General features: G+C 45.5%; 1 protein-coding gene across 1 annotated transcript; it reads left to right on the top strand.

Moving 5' to 3' along the window:
• Positions 1–4,121: 4,121 nt before the first annotated feature.
• Positions 4,122–8,635, top strand: TCF21 (transcription factor 21). Its single transcript, XM_019613011.2, has 3 exons — positions 4,122–4,217; positions 4,574–5,026; positions 6,053–8,635. Exons 2-3 carry the CDS (start codon positions 4,577–4,579, stop codon positions 6,140–6,142), a joined length of 540 nt encoding a protein of 179 aa, XP_019468556.1. The 5' UTR covers positions 4,122–4,217; positions 4,574–4,576; the 3' UTR covers positions 6,143–8,635.
• Positions 8,636–16,145: the final 7,510 nt, after the last annotated feature.

The following is a 16,145-nucleotide window of genomic DNA, read 5'->3' as shown; positions in this document are numbered from 1 at the left end:
CCCCTTACTGTGGGCAGGGCTGCCACCCACCAGATCAGGCTATCCAGGGCCCCATCCACCCTGGCCTTGAATGCCTCCAAGGATTGGGCACCCACAGCTTCTCTGGGCAGCAGTGCCAGTGCCACATCATTCTCATTAAAAAGGATTTATTCCTAATATCTAAATCTACCCTCTTTTAGTTTAAAGCTATTATCCCTTGTCCTGTCTCTACACTCAGATAAAGAGATCCTCCCCAGCTTTCTTGTAGGTCTCCTTATAGGTATTGGAAGGCTGCTATAAGGTCTCCCAGGAGTTTTCTCTTCTGGAGACTGAATAATCTCAACTCCCTCAACCTTTCTTCACAGGAGAGGTGCTCCACCTACTCTGATTATGTTCACGGCCCTCCTCTGGACTCACTCTAACAGATCCATGTCCTTCTTCTACTGGGGGCCCGAGAGCCAAATGTAGTATTCAGGTTGGTGTCTCACAAAAGTATACATAGCCAGCAGACCATGGTCATGCTTCTTTTGATGCAGCCCAGGATTATGGTTGGCTTTCTGGGCAGCAAGCACATATTGAGTCATGTTGAGTTTCTCATCAACAAACACCCCTGAATCTTTCTCCTCAGGACTGCTCTCAATCCATTCTTTGTCCAGACTGTATTTGTGCTTGGGGTCACCCCAACCCAGCATAATTTATGATTCATAATCAGCTGGCTACCTCTGAGTGACCTCCTTGGTTATTCTCCAAATATAAGAAATACCTGTATTTTGCCAGGGCCAAGATCTCCAACCAGCTACTGATTCTGTTTTCCTCAGCTTTGGATGATCTAAGCTTTTCCCTGACCAAATGTTCATGGTGTAATGAAGGTATGGTGCCTAGACAAATGGCACAGAACACTAGAAAAAAGAATTAAAAAAAAGAACCATGCCATGCAAAATCACTAGACACTTCAAGAAATCTTGGCCTCAAGTTCCAAAGCTGTTCTCAAATTACTGTGTTATTCTAGCTCAAGAGAGGGAAGGTTAGAGGCATAAAAAGCAGAGCTTTATTTCCAGGGGAAATCTGTACCCCAACCAACCAGCAAAAACCTGCATGTAATATGTTCCCCATATGACACTCTTCAGACTAAGCATCCCACTTCTCTGCTCTCAGCAAGTCCAGTCCTAAATGGCCTTATGGCTTTGTGGATCTTAATTAGAAGTAAGAGAAACACACTTTTCTGAGAAACACAGAGATGACAGACATTTAAAAGGGAAATTCACATATTTGTACTCATGTTTCCCATTATTTCAACTTCTTTCTTAAAAAATTACTGAAAAATTTGAAAGGGCCAAAAAGACCTGAGCTCCACCAGTCTTTCCCAGCCAGCTCTTAACCCAGTGGTGGGTCTATGTTCTCTGTCACAGAGCTGGAGAAGAGTTCACAACATCCCTAGAGTGGCAGTACATATCCCATCTTTATCCTTTGCTCAAGATTCAATTGGTCTCTATCCCAAACTGGAGACAAAATTCAAAGGACTGAACAAAGAACATAAGATGAGGGGAAAGGGACTGAAACATGAGCCAGATTAGGGCTACAAATCCTGGCTGGACCAGGAGGGAAACAAGGAACAAGAAGGTTGAAAAAGGACAGGTTCAGCTTATATGATAAATAAGGAAAGAAGAATTAACAGCAGATTAGAGGATATAGTTCTGTTTTTGAGATCTGCACATAGCTGGCTTTGAGGGAGAAAAAAGGACAATGTTCATGTTGTTGAAAGACTATAATAGCCTGTATATGGAAAGGAATCAAAGTACAATACACTGTATGAACAAGCGTAAGATTGTACCACACACAGATTACAATCTCCACAAAACAAATGAAAAAAAGCATTCTATCTTCACAGCAATGGATTGTCTGTATCAGATCAATTTTACCAGCTGTAATGATTCAAAATGTACCTAAGTCAGTAAAAGCTATGGATGTGCAGCACTTATAAATGCCTGTAAAAGACAGGTATGCAAATGTTGTATACTGAATGCAGCAGAACACTAAAGGCACTTTTAAGAAGACACCGTTCCTCCTGGTTTTTACAACAAAAAAATCAAAAATTACTAAAATAAAGTTAAAAACAAGTAACAGGTATTACATGAATATATGCTTTTTTATTTTCTTTTGTTCTTCTGGGAGTTTCTGATGCTGAAACTTGGATGGGGTTTTGTGCTCTCTAGTCATTCCTGTTCTGGTCATTCATGCTTAGAGACACAAGAAACTTCAACTTGGTTTTCTGTCATCCTTGCTTCAATAAGAGTCCTCTAGCTTATTTATTACATCAGTCACTTGGCCTATAAATCTCTGCAGTGGATGCAGCCCTTTAAATCTCCACCTGCACAAACAACAATCAGGCCTAGAAAATAAGGAGGCTCATAAATCTCCACACTGGTGATTAGTAATAATTTGTATCTGAAAGGGAAAAAAAAAATCTAATTCATTAATCAGGTCTGATATGCTGACAATCTGTTTGGTTTATACACAGAGAAAACACAAACAGGGCACGGTTAGCATAACATGATGTTAGAGGTTAGTGAATTCCCAAGAGCCAGGGGTTTGGAGGTATATCTTAATGTACTTATCCCATTGTGAGGGGGAAGGTGCTATCTTCCAGCCAAACGGTGAAGAGCTGTTTAAAGTTTAGATTGGCTCTTTTCCTTCTAGACTACCAAGCTAAGGAACCAAGATGGATAGAGAGAGAGGAAAGACTTGCTTGCTAGTTGTCAAAAAGAACACCCCGCATCCTATTGAAATTTTAATCTGATGAGAGTTTGTAGCACTTAGCAGACACTAATTTGGCCCTCCACCATTTTTGTTTTGTTAGTTGTTTTTTGTTTAGTGCATGCAGAAATTCTGATACAGTGCTCCCACAGGTGAGTACAAGATCCTCCTTCAGCTTTGGTTACCATGGATTAACTCCAGAGCCACTGTGTGCCACAGTGACATGTTGGGTTGTGCATTTTTGCGCAGAGCTATGCCAATCCTCAGATGGACAGCTGAATAGTTGGATTTTCCCCTGCAATGAGATCAGTCATGATGGATGTGTGTCCAGAGAGAGCCATGTGCAGAAGTTCAGTGCCGCAGATCCTGCATTAAACATCTTGGCTGCTGAGAAGGTTGAGGGGGCTGTGAGGTATGTGAAGAAGGAAGGAGTTACTGGGGAAGGCTCTTTGGGCTCCACAGATGACTCTAGCTGAAAATTTTACCAAATTGATCATGGTGAGGAAGAAGAGCTAGGCCTTGCCTAAATGCTTTAGAAAGCATGTTCTTCAGAGACTATGTATGTACTGATCACGAATGCACTGAGCAGCTCTTCATTCAAGCTACACAGCAATATGCTCATTCACGCTTTTGGTAAAACTCCTCTTCAACTCCAGCAGCTGCAGAGCAAGTCCTGACGTTCTTGCTTGTGCAGCCCCACAGCCAGGGGCCTTGTCTTGCCTGTTTACTCAGGCAAAACTCCCTGATGTTTGAGTATGCAACAGGCAGAATTTTGCCGACATGTAATAGACTCCAGCTCCTGCTCTGCCACAAAGCTCTGGGTGCTTGACATGATTGCTACCCTCCAGGAGCTCCCTATTCTCCTCTCCTCCAGCACCCACAGCCCCACTGGCTCCAGCAGTGGCACGGTGCCTGGCCTGGTTCTGTAGGATGCAGGGTCCCCAGCACCCAGCACACTGGGGGAGTTTGAGAGAAGAGAGAGGACTGGGATGCCCTGGAGGTCCAGTGGGAAGCCTGAAAAAAGTCAGCTCCTCCTGCCTCCAGAGCTCAGGCTGCAATAGCGAGGTCCAAGTGCTCCTTTCCTGGAACACACTAGTAGCTGGACAGGATGCACTCTCCAGTATAATCATCCACAAATCTCCCTCAGATTAGGTTACAGGACAGCATTCAGACAGCACGCATCAGAAAGCTCCCTGGAAGGTTTTTGCTGGTGGATCTCTGCTCATGACCCATTTTGGCTTTCATCAAGAATTGTGACACCAGCCGCCTGGGTCATGGAGGAGGCAGGGAGGAGGAGAGCAGCCCTATCTGGAAAGGGAAGTGGGGAAGGAAAAGAGGAGGAGGAAGGGGGAGGATAGAAAGACAGGGAGGAGAGAAAGAGGGAGAGAGAAAGTTGCTTTGCTCCAGTTGCAAAGATTTCAATCCCAGTCCTGAGCTCTCTGCAAGCGCTTGCTGGGATACCTAACTCCCTGTCCTGTGCAAAGGTCTGTGATTGGGGATGTGGTGTGCTCAGCAGGCAGGGCCCCTCCCCTGGGCTGGATCCGCCTCTCCTATCCCCCAGATAAATTACTAGTGTCCTCACTAAATTCCTCGGCTTTCTCTCTCTCCCGCTCACACACACTCACTCACTCCCTCCCTCAAACTCGGGCAGGAGCAGGGTTGGGGGGCGGGAGGGTGGGGGTCCTCTCTGGACCTATATCACGCCTTAGTGTCGGAGGGGGGAGGGAAGGGGAGGAAAGTGCTGCGCCCCTTCTCTCCTCCACTGCCACCACGTAGGTTTGGGGAGGCTCCCCTTCCTCCCCTCCGCCCCCTTTCCCGCCAGCCCTTTGGCATCTTCCAGACCATGTCCACTGGGTCCCTCAGTGATGTGGAAGATCTGCAAGAGGTGGAAATGCTGGAGTGCGATGGCCTGAAAATGGATACTAACAAAGAGTTCGGGGCGTCCAACGAGAGCAACGAGGAGGGATCCAATGGCGAGAATGGCTCCCCTCAGAAAGGGAGAGGGGCCTCAGGAAAGAGAAAAAAGGCTCCCCCCAAGAAGAGCCCTTTAAATGGTGTGAGCCAGGAAGGAAAGCAGGTCCAGAGAAACGCTGCCAACGCCAGGGAGAGGGCAAGGATGAGGGTCCTTAGCAAAGCCTTCTCCAGGCTTAAGACCACCCTGCCCTGGGTGCCCCCAGACACCAAGCTTTCCAAACTGGACACCTTGAGGCTGGCCTCCAGCTACATCGCGCACCTGAGGCAAATCCTGGCCAACGACAAGTACGAAAATGGCTACATCCACCCAGTCAACCTGGTAAGTCACAGCCCGCCAGGGCCAGGCACTTGTGTGTGTGTGGATGGGGAGAGGTGGGTGAGGAGTTGGGATGGGGCATGTCCATGGATAAACCTTCATATCCTTCTCACAGAGGGTCTGGTGCCTAGCCACAGGGTATGAGGGGTGGTGGAGCAAGGGGACAGGCTCCCAGCTGTCTTCCTTTCCTGTGTCCCAGGAGCTGTGTGTCCCAGTCCCCTCCACTGGTCCCTGCTGTCCCATCCAGGGATGGCAGCAAAAAGGCAGGAGCATTGTGCCTGAAATGCCTGAGAGAGACAGGAGCTTTCTACCTTCAGATGGGAAGGTATAAGAATTTGGGTAGAGAATGGTATGTTTTAGGAAAGGCTCAGGCAGAGAAAAGACCCAGGATTTACACAGTCTGTCCTCCTTATCATAAAGTTTTCTGCCATAACAAACCTTAAGCCGCAGCCTTTTAAAGACAGAGCTTTTGAGGCTTTGTGCCCAACAGCTCAGGGTTGCTGGGTCCAGGACATGTCTCACCCCCCCTCCCCATGTGAACTCACAGAGAAAAAATAAATTAATGTTCAGACCCCTCGGAGGGCTGCGTGGCTGCCCCAGAAAGCACTCCCCAGCAGCCACCCGGGTGTCCCCAGCAGAAACATCCAATTTCTAGCTGTATATATATGCAAGGGATGCAAACCAGGGCTGGTCTTCAGCTGCTGGGGTCACCCTATGGGACGGTTCTCGTAGGAAACCCCAGCACTCTGAGCAGCCCCCAGCTGCTCACGACCTGATAACAGCACATAGAGTGCCCAGAGCAGCTCGGCTCAAACTGAATCAAGCAGTGTGCCTTGCTCCCAAGGTGAGTGCGATCCCGGAGAAAGCCGGCTGCGGCTGGGAGGCGAGGAAAGAAAACAGGATCCTAGCTGAAGCCGTGCCCCGGTTAAGGCAGTGGATGCGGGGTTGCCGCTGAGGCTCAATGAGCATCGCGATGTGCCTTTTCATGTATATAACCCCCTTACCACCCGTGTCTTTTCCTGGCTACAGACCTGGCCTTTTATGGTAGCCGGCAAACCCGAGAGTGACCTGAAAGAAGTGGTGAACACAAACCGCTTGTGCGGCCCGACGGCATCCTGAGCCCCGCGGCCTCGCCAGCGCCGGCCCTGTGCGGCCGGGGAAGGGGCACGGGCGCGGGCAGGGCCCCGCTTTGCCCCACTGCTGCCCCGGGCCCGAGCAGGGCGACGGGAGAGCGCTCTGCCGGCACGGCACCGCGGAGATTGAACGCAGAGACTCCACCCCGGGAGAGCCCGACTCTATTTAACTTTATTGAGTGCGTGTGCAGTCGCATCCTGCAACAACAGCCTTGCTGGTTCAAGCGCTACTAGAGGAAAGGCAGAGATCAAACAAAACCTACCACGCGTGTATCTTTTGTCTGAGACCTGTGGAATATGTAGATGCCTAGAAAAAAGACTGACTTTGACAGTCATCTCTATGAACTCATTCGCCCTAAAGATATATAGATATATTTTCTTCAAGCAGGTTTTTGCTCTATTTCTGTGAATAAACCTTCCTTTCCATTGAACATGGAGCAGTGTACTTTTCGTTTCCAACTCACGAGGCACTGGGAGCACTGCACCTGGCTTCCTGCGGTGGGGCGGGGGTCCAGCCCTGCGCCAGGGAGAATAAGTGGGGGGAACAGTTGGTACAACATCTTCACACCGAACCCCCCAAGGAGGGGCAGCTCTGAGCTCAGCAGGGAGAAGGAGAGCTAGAGAAAGAAGCTGCCTTGCCTCTCTTTTTTTATCAAATAACTGCAAAGCCGTGGGTTTTAACCTTCCTGAGGAACCGGCGTGGGCCTTCCTCGGGGCTGCCGTGGAAGTGTCGAGCTGGCTTATTGACAGTGGGCCTGAGGATTATTGCCCGGCTTGGGGTGACAGGGATTTTAGTGCAAACATCTCCCTTCTGTTGCTCAGGGTGCCTGCGGGAGATTGGGCTGAGATAAACAGGAGTGCAGGGTGCTCTCCCTGCACCGGCAACGGCAGTCGGCAGCTGATGCGCCAGATCCCACCGAGCTGTTTAATGTTTCGGGGTTATGACCGCACTGTTTACAAGATGTCTTCAGTTATTTATACTGTTATTATTAGCAGAGGGGCTTTAAATTTCCGCTTCACTTGCTCTTTCAATATCGTCCCCCGGTTCTGTTGGATACCTGGGTGCTGGTGGGCGGCAAGTGGACATCTGGGGCTCCCTGTCCACAGGGCCTGCATCTCCCCTAGGTCAACTGAGCAAGGCAGAGTCCTCCTGGCAATCCACATCCATCGGCTGGGTTCACATGTGGGCCATGTTAATTAAGGCTGGGAGCTGGGAGCTGTGCATGCATTGCGGACCTCGTTACAGAAAGGGCCGAGGACTGCAGGATCGTCCTAATGGTTTTGAAGGGCGGGCTGTTTAATTTCACCTATTCACAGCTTTATCTCCAGTCTGCACAATTAAAAGCAGACCTCATCGCCCAGCCTAGCCGTGCAATTTCACCATCAAGAGCAGGGCTGCGCCAGCTGATACGTAGTAACAGGCAGACGTGCACAGATTTGATGTACTTTAAAGTAAAGGGATCACCTTGAGCAGCCACAGCTCCTGCTTCTGGGAAGAGCAGCTCTGCTTTGCTAAGCACAGCTGAAGGGGCTGGTCCCTGCCACAGACATTGGCAAAGTCAAGGGAACTGCTGTTCTCTTAAAGGAAAAAAGAACAGAGCCCTCTGACCTTAAGCGCAGAGCAAATGACTGATATAGCAAACGCACAAGCACTCTTTGAATCTAAAGTTAACCGCTGAATCAAAATTAATAATTGAATTAAAACATTCAAAATCTTGACTGAAATCCCTACTAACTAATGCATGCTCTGGGCTCATAGCAAGGCGCTTTTTAAATTCAAGAAAGCAGAAACTGAGAGGGATCTAGGATATGCACAACATTAAGAGTTACATTCTAAATTTTCTCATACACGCTTTTCTGCCATCCTGCAATGCTTACTAATCACAGACAGCATCCTTCCCACCCTTAGCCACATTCACTGCTCATTGGCCACCTAAAATGCAGCATGGAGAAAGGGTGAAGTGCTCCATGCAGTAGTGCTCCATGCAATGTGAAGAACACAGCTGTGACCATGTACCAAAAGCTGCAATGTAAGTAGAGCGGAAAGAGGAAGCTGTAGACACAGTTATTTCTCTTGTCACTGCTCACTTCACGTAGCACTCTGGGGACTAAAATATTCCTCAAGTATGCTCTGCCCTCCTCAATCCTTGCCCCTGAGCAACCGTTCAGCAACAAAGAAAAAGGGAAAAAGCAGCAAACAACAGACAAATGCAACCGGCAATATGCAGAAAGGTAAATTGCGGCTTTACTCAGACAGTAAAACTTTTTATGGCTTTATGGCTTTGAAGACAAGAAAAAGATTTTCAGAGATGTGGATGTGGGTGGCAGCCCCTGATCGCTGCCTGCCTTAGAATGTGAGCAATGGCACAGCCCAGTGCATGTGTGTTTGGCATCAACAGCCCCCAGTCATTAGGTGAGTTGAGCATCCTCCCTACATTAAGTGCAATTTTACAGAAAATTATTTGCAAATGAAAAAAAAGTAAATTTAGTTTGATTGAAGCACTTGATGGTTTTGAAGGGAACTCATTTAAATGTGTTAAGGAAAGGGAAGGAGTGGATATAAATATTAATGTCAGTGACTTTAAGGAAGTTATTTTGTTTGCTTTCTTTTCTGTACAAAGTGATGTATTTTAATATTTACTGAAATATAATTATTTATACCCTTTTTCCACGTGGAAACAAAGCCGACTCGATTTATCTTTCTGTATCTACATGGATGTACACGCAGCTGCGAGAGTGTCTGTATACATTCCCTCCTAATAATGTTTGAACTCATTGCCTGATTTCAACTCAATTTGACAGAGGTCTCAAAGATAACCAAATTGCTACAATTTTTTGTGAAAACAGTCAGCTAATAGAGAAGAGAAAAAAAAGTCTTTACATTCTGCAAGTAAAAGAAAGCTTTTGACATGAACCCCTGTCAGATATCAGAGCATCCACAGCAGAGCGGCAGCTGTAGGTGAAGATCCAGGCGCCGCTGCCATCACCCACTGCAAATCTACGGACAATCAGACAGCACTCTTTGTGCACCCGTGTTTTTAAGATAAGAGCCGTCTAAAAACAGTTTAGTCCCATTTAATTTTTAATATTATTATTCTTTTATTTATTTATTTCCTTTTTTTTTTAATTCCTGAAAGAAAGCCAGTTCCATGGAACTTCTTCATACCCATTTTTCAGTTCAGCGAGGAAGTAGAAAAACCCTTTATTCGCACAGCTGCCTCCAGTGCTCGAGCTGCTGGGCTGGGTTCTCATACTGCACTGCCTGGCATGAGTTTTCACACTCCGCAAGATCTTTAAGAACAAGTATTTCTCTATCTCTTGCAGAAAATAAATGTTAGGCTTATCTGATTCTCTTTGTGATGGAAATCTGCCTGTAGGAGACTCCAGCATGGCAGGAAACCCCTCTGCAGCCCCAGAGCAACGCCTTGCTGTCTTAGGCACTGATACAGTGGTCAGGTCATGATTAAAGCTGTGCCCCAAGGTGCACAAAGAGCATACACCAGAGAGCTAACTCCTTTAAGTGTTGCTGAGAAAGCAGGTCAAAAATCTCAGTGCACCTTGGAAATCAAAAGATATAGAAAATCAGTGTGGTTTATTCCATAGGAAAGCTGGTTTTAATCCTGGGTGTAATGTTGTATTGGTAATTTTATGTCTGTATCTGTCTGGAAATATATGCTTCCCTGTAAATGATTTTTTTTTTTTTTCCAAAAGATAACCTTTTCTGAAACCCCATTGTCATTGTTTTTCATTGCTATTTGTAGTAAAAAATATGCAAAAGACATTAATTAATAGCAAGTAATAAGCAGGCTATTGGATCTAAACTCAAATGCATCTGGTGTGTAAGAAGAGAGTACGAGTTGATAAAAACACAGGATATTTCTGATTTCTGTCTGGAGATCTGAGCGTGCCTCCCAATAGGGGCAGATTTTCAGAAGAAATTCAGAAGAAAGATTTTCAGAGAAATTGAAATCAGCAAACAGCAGAGCACTCTGTAATTTCCATGTATATACACTCACAGAAAAGTCCACATACAGAATCTCTTCCAACAACCAGTGAACCAAATCGTTCCTTTTCACTGCAGGTGTGATCAAACCCACGGGGTATGAGCAACTGAGCACTCACAATTTGGCCATGGGATGCTCTGTGCTCTGAGGCGCAGTTGTGCACTATGGGTGGGATGGTGGGATGGGAAGTGGCACAACCAGCAACACTTACTTTTTTTGTCCCTTGTGCTACAAAACAACTGCTGTGCTATGGCTTGGTGACTTCCTGTAACACTGAGAAGATGTCACAATTCTGATCTAAAACGTATGCTCCAGAAAGGATGGGAAAAACCCGTTTGTTACCCTGGTGAGGTCTGCTGTCGGCAGACTCCACAACCAGCCAAGCTCTGCAAGGACCTGATTTTTCTTCAGGTCACTTTGGACACTGGTGTGTCTGAGCTAGCTGTATAAAAATGACTTTGAGGCCTAGGCATGCAGTCAGTGCATTTTCCAACTGTGGTGTGGACATACCCTAGGGTCACGACAGTCCTGAAATGACGCATTTTCTTGCCTCAGGGTTTTGCCCTTAAACTGAAACTTGTAAACAGACGAAATGGATTTCCAAGCCCATGCGCATGTGTGAACCAAGCTGAACAGTCCTCACGCGGGGAGTAGAGAGATCCAAACCTTTCCGCAAGGAAAACAAAGATCATAAAAAAAGCGGGAGAATAAAAAAAACAATGCAAACCCTTCCTTTCTGTACAGGCTAAGAGGCCATTTTCCTTAAGCAAGGAGAAAAAAACAACACTTATTTACATCCTCAGTTGCTATGTAAACCCTAAGACCATATCCAACTGTAAATATGGATTATCTACACACTCAAGTTTTCTCTCAGTTGTTTACTCTCAGCTGCTTGAAAAAAAAAAAACAGAAAAAAGGATAAGAAACACGAGGGCGAAAAAGGGAAGGGCACAGATTCGCTGCAGGAGTAACCTCTGTGCACAGTCAAGAGACAGGAGAAAGGGGAGAAAAAGGCACAGACAGCCCCTCTTCCTCTGGCTGCTGCTGCTTGGTCCTTGGAAGGGATGGGAAAGGCAGAAACTATGAGCAACTTCACCACAGCCGGGTGGGGCCAGACCACCGGGAAGATGGAAGCGGAGAATCTGAGAACCACAGCTGCCTTCCCTGGAAGAAACATCTGCAGAGCCTGCATCGGGAGGAGGAGCGGGCACAGCAGTGAGTTCCCAGGGCTGCACTCACAGATAGATGTCCCACTGGGCGGCTTCCCGGCAGCACATCCCTCCCCCAGCAGGGATGAAGCAAAGATCATCAAGTGTTCACGCAGTCAATGTGACAGCATGGCTTCTTGCTTCAGCGTCCTGTTTCTTGTGATGCTTTTTGATGGCTACCAGAAAGGGAATAGCTTTTCCTCACTGATAACATGCTGTTTTCTTCTTACATAGGGGCCTTTTTACCACTGGCACCTCAGAGACAACGCAGAAATTAAGCAGAAGACAGCAGTTACCTTGGAGTGTTTGCCACCACCTCATGACCCTATGTTTTTCTATAGGAGGTCACTATCATTCTAAGGATGGGGGAGCGGGAGAAGGGGAAAAAAAAAAAGCAGATAAGAGGCTGGATGAAGGTTGCATGTAAGCTTGGTACAGGTTTAGAAGCAACACTTTTGGTACACAAACTTATGAACAGTTTCAGGCATTCTGAAATCGCCAGATTTGCTCTTTGAAATCAACATAAATATAGGAATTAGAAGAGCTGTCAGGTTTTATTATCATGTATAGATAGTATTTGGATCAACAAGTAAAACAGGCCATGAACCATTCTTGGGCTCCAAAAACCAAGGATGAGGCAGGTGTCACATCTACACACACCGAAGTTTTATTCACTCTTAGCAAACGGTGAGCACAGTTCCTGGTACACACTATTCCCAAAACATGCTTGGACATTTTCTGGGAGAAAGTTAGCCAGACCAAAAGCAGGCCAAGGACCATGCTAACAGTGAAGTACTATTAAAAATAAGCCACACACCTTCACAATGTTTCATTGATCCATATTATTGTACCCCTAGAAGCAAGAATTATAAAGACCATTGATTCTCTGTTCTCCTCTAACTTGGTTTCTTGATCAGCCTGCTATCTTCTCCAATGGGCTAGAAATTTTTAGTGGGGACTCTCCTTGCTTTGTGAGTCTTGTACCTAGTGGTAAATAACAGGCGAGGTAGGCTAGGGGTTATCAGAAGAAAGAGGCCAAGTTCAAGGATGAAGTATGAGATTTATACAAGATTATATCCAAAGTTATGACACAGAAAACTCCTATTCATTTGTTGTTTAATTCTACTAAGCTCTACAGTACCCTTTCCACTTGAGCTGTGTGCTCACAGGTGCTAAGCTTGACATATCAGGAAAAGCTTATTTATTGAAAGGGTTGTTAAGCACCAGTATAGGCTCCCCAGGGAGGCAGTTGAGACACTATCCCTGAATATGTCTAAAAACCATTTGGATCTGGTGCTTAGGGACATGGTTTAGTGGAGGGTTGTTAGAGTTAGGGTAGTATGATTAGGTTGCGGTTGAACCTGATGACCTTTAAGGTCCTTTCCAGCCTGAGCATTCTATGACTCATGATTCTATGATATACTCTCAAAGAACCTCTTTCATGCTACTGCCGAGCAGTTCCACTACACTTCATGTAAAGATCTAAAATGGAGATAATCACCAGCTTAAGTGTGCTGAAAGGCTTGAAACAGCTAACAGGTGTTAACATCCTTCCTCTGGGGCAGGATACAAGTCAGCAGGGCCAAAGTAATGCTTTAGGTTGAGTCACAGTCTGGGTGAAGCTTTTGTGCCTTCTATGAGCCTGATGCCTGGGGGCTGCACGATGCCATACGCTTGCAAATAAAATTCATCATCACTCCTGAAAAATCCATTAGAAATACAGATACTGAATGCAGGAAGAAGCTTTGTGTAACAGCTCAGAGAAGAGTTCTCACTCATACAAGAGCAGGATGGAACACTTGCTCAAGTTCCTGACAGGCATTCATAGGATCTCAATCTGGGCAACAGTGTGCTCTTCTTCCAATTATATTATTGTCAACCAAGGCTGCTAAGAATAGTCTACAAGTATTTTCCAGTTGTAGAAGACAAAACTACAAATATCTATTGAATCATTTTAAAGTTTACTAAAGAAAAACCCCATCTTGATCATTTAACTTTTATTTTAGACTATTTCACTATCATTTTTTTTCATATTATTGTATCAAGTAGCATATCTATGTTACTTATTATATACACTCATACACTGTATACTTCTTTAATATAAAATGAATTAAAAAATATAAAATCATATATATTATAAAACTTGATGGAACATTTGAGTATTGTGGAGTTGGTTTTAGTGCCGCTTATGTCAGGGAGGTAACACTTTAATATAATACAGTACTAGCATGAGTTATCATACTGTACATGGGCCTCATCATCAGAGAAGTGTGAGAAAACACAGTTTATAATTTCATCTGATAAATGAAGTCCTGGAGCAAAGGATTCCCTCCCTGGCTGATCTCTTGCCATAGGTTTAAGCTCAAGTCCTGCTTGTTGTCAGCTTGGCAGCTTTCTCATAATTAACCTGTAATATTATATGCATTTAGCTCACGGTCATTCCAGAAAATGTCATTTCTATGAAACGTGCAAAATATGGACTGCTCCTAGGTATCTCTCTTCAGACACAAATACTTGAATATAGTCTTCTGCATAGAGCTCACAGTTCTAAGCAGCTGCGTAACAATTCCAGTCTAGCCTCACTGTGGGCCTCCTCCAGCTCTCTCATCCCACCCTACAAATTTCCCTTGTGGTGTACCTTGCACTGGATTTTATCTGACTGGAAATGGATCCTGCAAAAATACAGAAATCCAAATAATCATACATTTCCTTTAGGCTGTTGAATGATTTTTATTTTTTATTTTTTTTTTTACTAGACACCTGCAATTACATCTGAATAAAAATGTCATAAAATTGCATTCTGCTCACTTCCATTGCTGTAATTACCAAACAAAAATATGTGCAGTGTCTTCATATTGATACTGATGGTCCTAAGCAACCCACAATTCCACACCACAGAACATTCAAGCATAGCAAACAGCCTCCTTACATTTTCATCTCCTCTCTGCTTTCTAAACAATTGACTGAGAAACAAAAGCATAGAAAAATTTAAAATTACATAGCAAGACAGTGGCAGAAATGGCCTCAGTGCCTTACCTGTGAGATGTCAGTACAGCATCTGTGAAGTTAGAGCATGCACTGTTTCTGCAGGTGGGACATCACTAACACCTCATCCACAGCCACAGAGACTAGAGAGTTGCAAACAGGGATGGAGACCTCAAATACAAGGTAATGGTGAAATTGGCTGGGACTACGCTTACTAAGAGTGGCACAGCTAAAGATAATCAGCTTTGTAACTGTATAAGTCTGAAATAAAATGGTATGTACAACTGATGAACTTACACATAAAATCAGGACAGTGCCTAATCACATCATTTGCATTCTATGACACTGTGATCACAACTACTTTCAAAAATTGCATATTTTCCAAGCATATATTTAGAGATGAAATTTAAACACATCCCTGCTCAAATGGGGAAAGCTCGGGCTGAAAAAGCAGCTGAAACTGTGGCATAGTAAGGGCTCATTTCTTCGTCAGGAAAAATATTACTGTGGTAACAGTTGCCTAAATCTGAGGAATTCCCGTTTTCAAAAGCGAGTCTCATTTTACCGTCACCACCGAATTGAAACGGGTCTGTTCCAGCGAAGAGCCACAGGGTGGCAGTGCTGCTGCGCGCTGGCGTTAGCGCAGCCCCCCTAACGGATAGACAAAGCCTGGGTTAACGATCTGTGCAGCTGCTGCAATACTTTCTGTTAGAATCTAAAGTAATTACTTCCGTCAGGTGAACTTAGCAATGAATTTCAATTTTTGAAATTAACGTAGCAGAGCAAAACATTCCAACTCTAAAGATTTTCACACTGTTCCCTCTATCCTAACGAAAGCCATTCCACAATCACTTCACACATTGTCACAGATCCTCAGAAAATTGTCAATCCAGTGTCAATCCAATTGTCAATACTGTGCACTATACACCCACAAATACATGTACAAACATATACATTTCTCGCACACAGACTGACATGTCTTTATGAACTCAACCAGACCATTTTCTTTTAGTCAGGTGCTGTGCCCTCAGTTGGCTCCACCGCACCCAAACCCAATTATTCACAAGTTCCCAAACATCGCATGGTAGATAATGATAGAACAAGGGGGGAGGGAATGGTTTCTAACTAAAAGAGGAAAGATTTAGATTAGATGATGGGAAAATTTTTCATTGAATGGGTGGTGAGGCGCTGGCACTGCTGCCCAGGTAAGGTGTGGTTGCCCCATTACTGGAGGTGCTCAAGGCCTGGTTGGATTGGGCCCTGAGCAGCTGAGCTGCTGGGCGGCAGCCCTGCCCATGGCAGGGGGTTGGAACTCGGTGGTCTTTGAGATCCCTTCCAATCCAAGCCATTCTATGAGTCTAAGAAGCACAACACACAGCAGAGACAATACATAAGTGTAGGCAAACAACAGCTCGGCACAGATGGGCCATGCCACATCCTGAGGGCTGCCCAGAACAGACAGCCGGTACCATTCCAGCTGCCATCATGGTGCTCTCGGGTATCTCCTCAGAGCATGCCCCACGCACCCACTTTGCAGCAATGATACAGGCTGCCTATTGGAAGAGCTTACGTAGCAGTCTCACTTTAACCATTTTGACACAGAAACACGGCACTGGGGGGGACAGCCTTCCAGAGGTCTCAAGGAGGTCTTTCAGGGCTCTCAGCCCCCTCCAATAAGAAACAGAGCTCTCGGCTCGGCTTTATGCGGGCCCAACGTTCCGCTCAAACACCACGGCCTGGCATTACAGCTTTGTACTGTGGAGGATCCCATCAGCACGCTGAAAAACACCGC

The sequence above is a fragment of the Meleagris gallopavo genome, chromosome 2, assembly GCF_000146605.3.
Source record: "Meleagris gallopavo isolate NT-WF06-2002-E0010 breed Aviagen turkey brand Nicholas breeding stock chromosome 2, Turkey_5.1, whole genome shotgun sequence".
Classification (NCBI taxonomy): domain Eukaryota; kingdom Metazoa; phylum Chordata; class Aves; order Galliformes; family Phasianidae; genus Meleagris; species Meleagris gallopavo.
The sequence above is the reverse complement of the archived record's forward strand: the minus strand, read 5'-3'. Positions and strand labels throughout refer to the sequence as shown.